The sequence below is a fragment of the Trachurus trachurus genome, assembly GCF_905171665.1.
Source record: "Trachurus trachurus genome assembly, chromosome: 10".
NCBI classification, from domain to species: Eukaryota; Metazoa; Chordata; class Actinopteri; order Carangiformes; family Carangidae; genus Trachurus; species Trachurus trachurus.
The window spans coordinates 28340221-28349869 of NC_139894.1; the positions used below are offsets into that span (position 1 = coordinate 28340221).

The 9649-nt window shown below is 46.0% G+C and overlaps 1 protein-coding gene across 1 annotated transcript; it reads left to right on the forward strand.

Annotated features, from left to right (window-relative positions):
• Window positions 1-6695: 6695 nt before the first annotated feature.
• On the forward strand, window positions 6696-9326 carry slitrk4 (SLIT and NTRK-like family, member 4; the record flags this gene model as incomplete). Its single annotated transcript, XM_083981428.1, has 1 exon — window positions 6696-9326. Exon 1 carries the CDS (start codon window positions 6738-6740, stop codon window positions 9324-9326), a length of 2589 nt encoding a protein of 862 aa, XP_083837554.1. The 5' UTR covers window positions 6696-6737.
• Window positions 9327-9649: the final 323 nt, after the last annotated feature.

Sequence of the window (9649 nt, forward strand, 5' to 3'; positions counted from 1 at the left end):
CTACAGAGTTAATCCCTGAGGTACACATACCCCTGGCAGGAAATCACTGCACGAGGTCACTAAATGTGTATTAATCCACAGCTAAAAATAGTCCCCCACGAATCTGTCTACTCTTGTTTGAATAACGTGTTATACAAAGTACCAGATCTACATGTTCCAGTTCAATTAAATAAATGAATAAATTCACGTCTGATTCACTTTTTGAACATTCATACCTTCAGAGCGAACCAACGTCTTTGCTGGTTTTGCTCTTTCCTTAGGATTTGTTGTCAAGTGAATACAGAATATCACCCGTCTTAGAACTGCTGCTTATGTTGCAGTAACGTGATGGAATGTGTTGTAGCTGAATAATTAGAATAAATTCTGATAGAATAGATATTGTCTACCATTTACAATGGCAGAAATCACATACACATTACACAAGACACAATAAAGCTATACATATACAGATGTTTTCATGCTGATACTTTTGTAATTGTACTTTTTGTACTTTTGTAAGTATTTTAACGTACTGCCTATTTGAGTATTTTGTCGTGGTATTTCTACTTTCACCATATAGTAAAAGATCAGAGTTCCTTTTCCACTGCCGGTTATAAACAGTGTGAGCTCCAAGTCGTATCCTCACCTCTTCCTTTAAACTGGGGAAAGTTCCACTTGAATTACACCAGTGTCACCAGGGTTAAATTTACAGCCAGTAAAAAAAAGAAAAAAAAAAAAACTTGGTGGCTGCATCATGATGAGTCCATTTTTACTGCTTACATTAGACCTTCATAAACTCCACAGCAGGTCTCACAGTGACAGACTGCAGGCCTGTTCTCACTGGCTGCTCGTGTCTCCTGTCTTGTACTGAGACTAAATTTACAGCGGACTGTTGGGAACAGCTTACACGAGCGTGTCCCTCGTTTTTCCATTGTCCTGTAACTGGTATTACACTCTCTGTAGGATTTAACCTTTGGTCCTTACAAATCAACCCCCCTCTGCTGCAGGTTTACTCCTCCAATCTGAATAAATGAAAAACCTCTAAGAAAACAAATTATCATTAAAATAAAATATTGCACTTGGCAAATGATTTCATTTACATATCACCATAGTACATGTATCTTGAACTCACATTGTAAGAAGCACAACTGAACTATTTTCTTGCTTTAAAATGTATGTTGTTGTATTTAGCCTCGAGGATGTAAAGGCATGTTGTAATTATGAGAAAACGTAAAGTTCTGTTTTACAAATCTAAAATGAAAACAGTTATAATTGACCCTCATACAAAAGTGGGGTCAAGTGAAGGAGTAAATTATGTTATTATTGATTGCAGGAAAAGGATCATTGAACACTTTTTTTTCCATCCACGTTGTACAAAATATCACGTAACAGGTGTATATGATCCAGCCAAAGCCACTGATCCATGTATTTAAGTGGGGAAACACAGTGAGAAGGCCTCACCTGAGCACTACTACCTGCCTGTCTTGTAAATGTACTGCAGTTACTTTTCTGTCCAGATGAGGGCGACACATCAAACACTAAATTTCACAGCACAGGGAAACATTCCCAGCATTCATCAGTGACTGAGAGGGGACAAAACAAGACAGACGGCAACAAAAAAGAGGGGTGCGACACATTAATGACTTTAAACACATATTAAAATGTTTTATTTTAATCCAACATAATGGGATTAGAGCTCATGAGATACAAGGGTTTTTTTTCCCCAGTGTTTGGACACAGGAAGCAGTGTCTCAGCCACATGGCCAGACTACCAATGACAGCTGAGACGGAAGCACGAGCCATTGCCAACTGTCTGGCTCGTTCCCTAGTAGGCCTGCTTCCCTCAGGCCACTCACAGCCAGTGTAGGAACATGTCCAACTCTGTCAAATATCAGCACACTGTTGCAGCATCTCTACGTATTAATCCGTACACACACACACTGGGAAGACTTGAGGAGGAATACGTGATTTAGTCTTTTCCATGCAGGTGGCACGGTGACTTTTAGACACACCCCAGCTTGCATACACGAGTGTGCATCAATCAGCAGAGTGACTGGGACTTTATTCATAAATACTGGAGAATGGATTGCGTTAGACGGCTGCTGGATTCAGCTGGAGGAGAAATAATTGAGACTGAATGTTCCATCACAACATGATAACTTACAGTCTGAAGGGCCCCTAATTAGCAGCTGGCTTTGTCGAGTCAATGGCGTTTTATCTGAGAAAAATGACATCAAAAGCGCATTTACTATTCACTCTAGTCAGACACTACACTCCCTTTAATGTATTTACTCTTTTCTAGTGACTTATTGTTTATAAGAGCCTGTATGTCAATGTCAAACGTGAAATAATACAGATACGTCACACATAATAAGGCTCCTTACGAGACAAAATTATCCACATTTTCATTCATTTAAAAGGTTAAAAAGAATGTATTTGTTGACTGACAGGAAGATAGATGTCACTGTGTGCTGATTATGAACTTTATGTCGGGAAATATTAGTCACATGATCAAATTTGTAAGTGTCTCTATAGGCAGGAGTGGGAAGTATAGACACAAAAATTAAGTTTTCAAACTAAAACAGCATCATGTCATCCATGCTGTGCCAGTTATGATGTGGTTAACTGATAATCGAATTGAAAATACAAAGTGCATACAAAATTGTGACAGAAATGAATCCTTGTAACTTATGTTATTTTGAAAAGCTGACATAATGTGGAGTAAAAATCCCTCTTGCTCACAGGTAATCCATCTGATGGACTACTTCTGTGATCCATCTCCTGTGCTTCATAATCACCAGAACATTAAACTAACACACACTGCGGACAGGATGGGTGAAATCCACACTTCCCATCTTCCCTTTCTCCTGCCTACTTCTGTGTGTGTGCGTCACTTGGCTCCCGCCACCTGTTGCAAGAGGAAACCAGAGGTGAGGCTTCCGGTGAGGCCAGCGCGCTGTCAGGTTTCAGGTCCGACTCCCGTCCACTTCTTTTTTCTTTCCCCACACTATTCTCCCATGGGTGTCAGCTGGATGGACACAAGAGCGCGGGCACTGCGCCACACCGCCGCTTTCCACACTCAGCCCGGGACTCATCTCACATGAATAAATGAAGACATAGATAGATAGATAGATAGATAGATAGATAGATAGATAGATAGATAGATAGATAGATAGATAGATAGATAGATAGATAGATAGATAGATAGATAGATAGATAGATAGATAGATAGATAGATAGATAGATAGATAGATAGATAGATTTCCATCCGTCATTCTAAGGAGTAGTCATGGTTTTTATTAAGAGATAAATAATATCAGAAGTGTCATACCTTAAGGCGCATCTCCTCTTTCCTCCGCTCCATCCCTCTCTCCTCTCCTCCTCCTCTCCGCTGCGATCCGCTCTCCTGCAAAAACGCACAAAAACAGAGGAAAAATGTGAACCGCATAAGCCTCTGATTGACTGATTTCCCACCTCCTCCAACCCCCCCACCCCTCTCTCTCTCTCTCTCGCAGCCCTTCTGACTGCAGCACTCTTGAATAATAACCCCCTCTTCTCCTCCTCCTCCTCTTTCTTTCCTCTCCTCTCCTCTCCTCTTCTCTCCCTCTCCTCTCTCCCTCCTATTTAAAATGCCGCTCACAGGCGCGCCCCCGTGCCGGTTTTAGGCACACTCTCAGGCGCACACACACACACACAAACACACACTCCCTCTCTCTTTCGCGCTGTCTCTCAGCCTCCTCTCTCTCTCTCTCTTTCTCTCTCTCCAATCGGACTCCGGGGACGCGCTCGGACCGTGTCGCGCAAGTCAAAGCCAAACGCGGCCGTTTGGCAGGTAAAGCACTTTTTTTTAATTCTCCCCAAAACACACGCACACACACGCACACGCACACACACACACACACACACACACACACACACACACACACACACACACACACACACACACACACACACACACAAACACACACAGTCACTCACTCACTTCCCTCAATGCTTTTCATCAGCTTTGATCTTGATCCCCTTGGAGGTTACACATGAGCGGGGAGAAGGAAAAAGGTGAGATCCCCCTTTAAAAACATAAGATAATAATAAACAACCAGGGATGCAGCCATTAAACCGCACGCTTAAAACAACAGATCCGTTTCAAGGTCTTAAGTATTATTTTTTTAAATTTTTTTTTCGCTGTATGGCAGTAAGAGAGACCTCCCTCTCTCTCTCTCTCTCTCTCTCTCTCTCTCTCTCTCTCTCTCTCTCTCTCTCTCTCTCTCTCTCTCTCGCTCTCCCACCTCCCTCCCTCCCTCTCTCTACATCGCTGCATTCTCCTCTTTTAGTCGTGTGGGAAGCTCAGTGAATGCGGCTGCAGAAGGAGCCAGCATACTTATGCGCCTGACACGGATACTGTTCTGTCGTATACTGGAGGGGGGAAACACAAGCTCGATCTCCACTCTCTGAATAACAACCCCTCCGTTTTCCTCCAGCTGGATACATTTTGTTTTTTGTTTTATTTTGTATTTTTTGCTTGGCCTTTAACTCCGCGCATTTCCTCCTCAAGTTTATTATATTTTTCCTCTGTGACATTTTCTCTGGACCGATGGGAGCGACAGAGAAAGCGCGGAGTTTTCCAGCTCCTCACTTGCACCGCAGCGGACTAAAGGCTGAATAACTGCATTATTCATTTTTACGCACCGGTTTCTGTTCTCCTCACTTGTCTCTCTTGTTTCTCTCAGCGCTTTTCTCATTTTTTCATCCGGGAGAGAAGCTTTGATATCGCCCTTCTTTTTTCTTTTTTTTTCTTATCACATCCAACCTCTTTTTGTAAATTAAATGGAGACTGAAAGACGCATCTCTTTCGTCGCTGCTGCGAATAAACTGCTCCACAAAGACTAGATAACTGTTTTTTTGTTTGTTTGTTTTGTTTTTTATCACGGACTTAGAATATACAGGATTTATGCTGACTGGATGGAAAATAATATTCAGACACACACAACCTGATGGGAGCGATTTGGCTGCTCCTGCCCTCTGAAGCATTATCCCGGTGCGCAACTTTGCTCGAAACAAACCAGTATTTATTCATTGGATCGCTGGAGGTTGCCGAGCCGAGCTGAAGCCAGACGCACAGTGCTGGCCATCCTCTCCTCCTCTTCCCCCCGTTTTTCTCCTCTTCCCTTGCTCCTCCAGTTTTTCCCCTCTGAAAAAAAAAGAACTCCCAAGTATGATGGACTTATTTCACTGCATGGCCGGCCGCCTTGCGCCCTTTTTCACGCCTTGGAGTCGCCGGACGCGCCGCCAAGATCTCTGAAAGCTGCCAGCCTCTCCCTTTTCTCTCTCTCTTTTTTCTCTCCCTCCCCTCTATCGGTCTCTCTCTCTTCCTCTTTCTCTCTCACCCCTCCTCGCTCCTTTTCTCCCAATCTCTCTCCATCGCTCCTGCAACCAAATGAACGCTCTCCCATGGAGGTAGTACAACCACCTTGGGGACCGAACGACCAGAGGGGTGATTTTTCTAAGCAAGAGGAGCCTGTCAGCAAGAGACGCATCGGGTGAAATCGGAGCCTCGCGCTCCCCCCTCCCTCCCTCCCCCACCCCCTCCATCTCCACCGCATCCTCCCCCCTCCTCTTCCACCCCCCCTTCCCAGTTTTGCTTGGCTCGGGTTGACACACAGTAGACCTACATGGGGATATAGGGGCTGGAGAAACCTTGTTGCGCCCCTATAACTGTCTGCGCTCTAGTTCGGCTGCGAGGACCGTTTGCGCAAGTCTCCATCCATGTCTCACCGAAGCTGCCCCGTGACTCCAGAGGGAGCCGCATTCATCACCACCTCTGCTTTGGGTAAGTCTCATTTATTTAGATGTCCTCTGCGTTTCTTAAAAATGACCTGGTTTTATTTTAAAGTGAGGAGCATTTTTTATTTCTTCCTCTTTATGTGGTCCGAACTGTGAGAGGAAAACGCTTCTCAGTGATAAACGGGTGCCGCTCTAAGCCTCTCTACATGTCAGGAATGGGCACAAGCCCAATTCCTTCTCTCCCCTCTTGCTCTCTCACTTGATTTCCTAAATAACCTGAATGTGCTGCTCAGAGATGGTGGTGGTGGTGGTGCTGGCTTCCAGTGAGACCCCCATGAAAAAGAGAGCTGCAGCCGTTTGACTTTGATTATGTTGAATATGCTGAGAGGGGGAGAATGTAGTCGTGCTGCTGTCTTAGACATTTTCCAAGATGAAGCTTTACGGTTTTGGATGTCAGAATTAGATGCAGAGATGCAGCAGTTCATGCTTGTGAGGATTTCTAGAGCATAGGCTACTTTTATTTCCTGCACTGCTGAATAATCTGCATCACACATGTGTTCTGTGATTTGGGTGAATCGCTGTGTCAAAGCCGAAGCCACTCTTTGCAATGATTCTTTTATAAAGTGCAATCATTAAAAGTCTGCTTCATTTGCATGGCGATTTGCATATGGTGTTTAATTTAGTAAAAGGCAATGAGTAATTTACTTAATGTATTTTTTTAAAATTAGAAAAGTGCAAAATATCATATATTGGAAATGTAGTTGAATCAATATTGAATATGCATTTTGATGGTGTGCTTTCTTTGTGTGTGTGTGTGTGTGTGTGTGTGTGTGTGTGTGTGTGTGTGTGTGTGTGTGGCTTGTTTGCACATACATGCGCTTGTATGTGTGTGTGTGAATGCTTGGGCATGCACCTGTCTTTTTTTGTCTCTAAAGGTTACTAAATGGTTTTCTGGGGGAGGATTTCTAACCGGCGAGATGCTGCTCGTACTCCTGCTGGCAGCCTTTTCTTCCTCCATCTCCGGCACCCTCTCCTCCTCCCTCTCCTCCCCCTCCATGTCGGACGGACCCCCGATGGCAGACCCGTCTGCCTCGGACTTGATGGCCGAGACCTGCAGTGCCTGCTCCTGCATGTCGGTGGAGAATGTGCTGTACGTCAACTGCGAGAAGGTCACCGTCTACCGGCCCACGCAGCTCATCCCACCGGCCTCGTCCCTCTACCACCTTAACTTCCAGAACAACTACTTAATCATACTCTACCCAAACTCATTCCTGAACTTCACCCACGCTGTGTCACTGCAGCTGGGGAACAATAAACTGCAGAACATCGAAGGTGGAGCGTTCATGGGGATGAGCGCGTTGAAACAGCTGCACCTCAACAACAATGAGTTAAAGGTGCTGCGAGCGGACACTTTCCAAGGGATAGAAAACTTGGAATACCTTCAGGCTGACTACAACTTGATAAAGTATATCGAAAAGGGGGCATTTAACAAACTGCACAGGCTGAAAGTGCTGATCCTGAATGATAATCTCATACAGGCGCTACCTGACAACATATTTCGCTTTGCCTCACTCACACACCTGGATATAAGAGGAAACAGGATCCAGAAGCTTCCGTACTTGGGGGTTCTGGAGCATATAGGGCGCATCGTAGAGCTGCAGCTGGATGACAACCCCTGGAATTGTACCTGTGATTTAGCACCTCTCAAGGCATGGCTTGAAAACATGCCCTATAACATTTTTATCGGTGAGGCCATATGCGAAACACCAAGCGACTTGTACGGGAGGCTCCTGAAAGAAACCAACAAACAGGAGCTTTGTCCTATGGGAACAGGGAGTGACTTTGATGTAAGGATGCCACCCGCACTGCCAGACAACGGGCAGTCTCCCTCCAAAATGTCCCCAACCACCGTGGCTCCGATGGCCACAAAATCGCCAAAAACCACAGACTCGTCAAAGATTTACGGCAACGGTATCGTAGCTGGTTTGCCCCCTTTTGGAAGAAACAGTCAGATTGTTTCCTTTCAGACACGGACCCCTCCGTTGTTGTGTCCACAGCCCTGCAGCTGTAAAGCCCACCCCTCTGACTTTGGCATTAGTGTCAGCTGTCAGGAAAGGAATATTAAAACTCTAGCAGATCTCATTCCCAAACCCCCAAACGCCAAGAAGCTTCACCTGAGTGGGAATTACATCCGTGACATAAGCCCGAGTGATTTCCAAGGGTTTGAGGGCTTAGATCTGCTACATCTGGGCAGCAATCAAATTGTCACAGTCCAGAAAGGTGTGTTTGCTAACCTCACTAACCTAAGGAGACTGTATTTGAATGGAAACCAGCTTGAACAGTTACACCCAGAAATGTTTTTGGGCCTCACAAACCTCCAGTACTTATATTTGGAATACAATGCCATAAAAGAAATCTTAGCGGGCACATTCGACTCCATGCCGAACCTGCAGCTCCTGTATCTCAACAACAACGTTCTGCGGAGTCTCCCTGCCTACGTGTTCGAGGGCGTCTCTTTAGCAAGACTGAATCTGAAAAACAATCACTTCATGACCCTGCCAGTGAGTGGTGTCTTGGACCAGCTGCGTACACTGACCCAGATAGACCTGGAAGGGAACCCATGGGAGTGTTCCTGCGATCTGGTCGCCCTCAAACTCTGGCTGGAGAAGCTCGGTGATGGAGTGGCTTCCAAAGAGGTGAAATGTGCCTCCCCTGTGCAGTTCGCCAACATCGAGCTGCGCCTCTTGAAAAATGAGATCTTGTGCCCTAAGCTTATTGCCAGGCCGCCATTTATTCTCACTAGCGCCACCCCAGTTCTGACCTCTGTGTCGCCTGCCGGAGTCGGCAAAGCACCGCCGGGAGGGCCTGTGCCCCTCTCAATTATGATCCTCAGCATCCTCGTTGTGCTCATCCTCACTGTGTTTGTGGCCTTCTGCCTTTTAGTCTTCGTCTTGAGGCGGAATAAAAAACCGGCGGGCAGGCAGGAGGGGCTAGGGAATCAGGAGTGCGGCTCCATGTCGTTACAGCTCCGCCGACACAGCCATAAATCCGGCAAGAAAGGTGCCATCCCGGGGGACGACCTGGGAGGCGAGACGTTCATCCCCCAGACCATCGAGCACATTGGCAAGAGTCACACCTGCGGGATCGGCCGTTCCTCGGACATGGATGCCGGGTTTAAGTTTGCAGACTCACAGAGGCAGAAGATCATCTTTCGGAACAGCGCAGACAAAGACAAGGATTCACTCTCCACCCTGGAGCGCAACAAACGCCTCAGCACCATCGACGAGCTCGAGGAGTTCCTCCCGAACCGAGAGCCCAGCATGTTCATTCAGAACTTCCTGGACAAAAGAGATTTCAACAGTATAGGAATGGGCGGTTATGAGATCCGCTACCCAGAGAAAACGCTGGATAAAAAGATGAAGAAGTCGTCCCTGATAGGTGGGAACCACAGTAAGATCGTGGTGGAGCAGAGAAAAAGTGAGTATTACGAGCTGAAAGCCAAGCTCCAAGGAACACCTGACTATCTGCAGGTGCTCGAGGAGCAGACTGCACTGAGTAAAATGTAGGGGGTTGTTGTGTGTTTGATTTAGTGCATTGGTAACATACGCAAGGAAGTCAGACACACATACAGGCAGACAGACAGCCAAACACACCTGCCTTTCTCTGGTACTTTATCCCCCTTTCTAGCCACACACACACACGCACTCATACACACATCATTCAACCCCTTGCTTTCCGTCTCCATCTCTCTCTCTCTCTCTCTCTGCACACACGCATACATACGCACACACACCCTCCTACACACACACACAGCAAAAAAAAGTGCCTTCTGGAAATCCTTAATGACCAATGCAGAGATGGACAAAATGGCTCCACACTACAAAGCTAT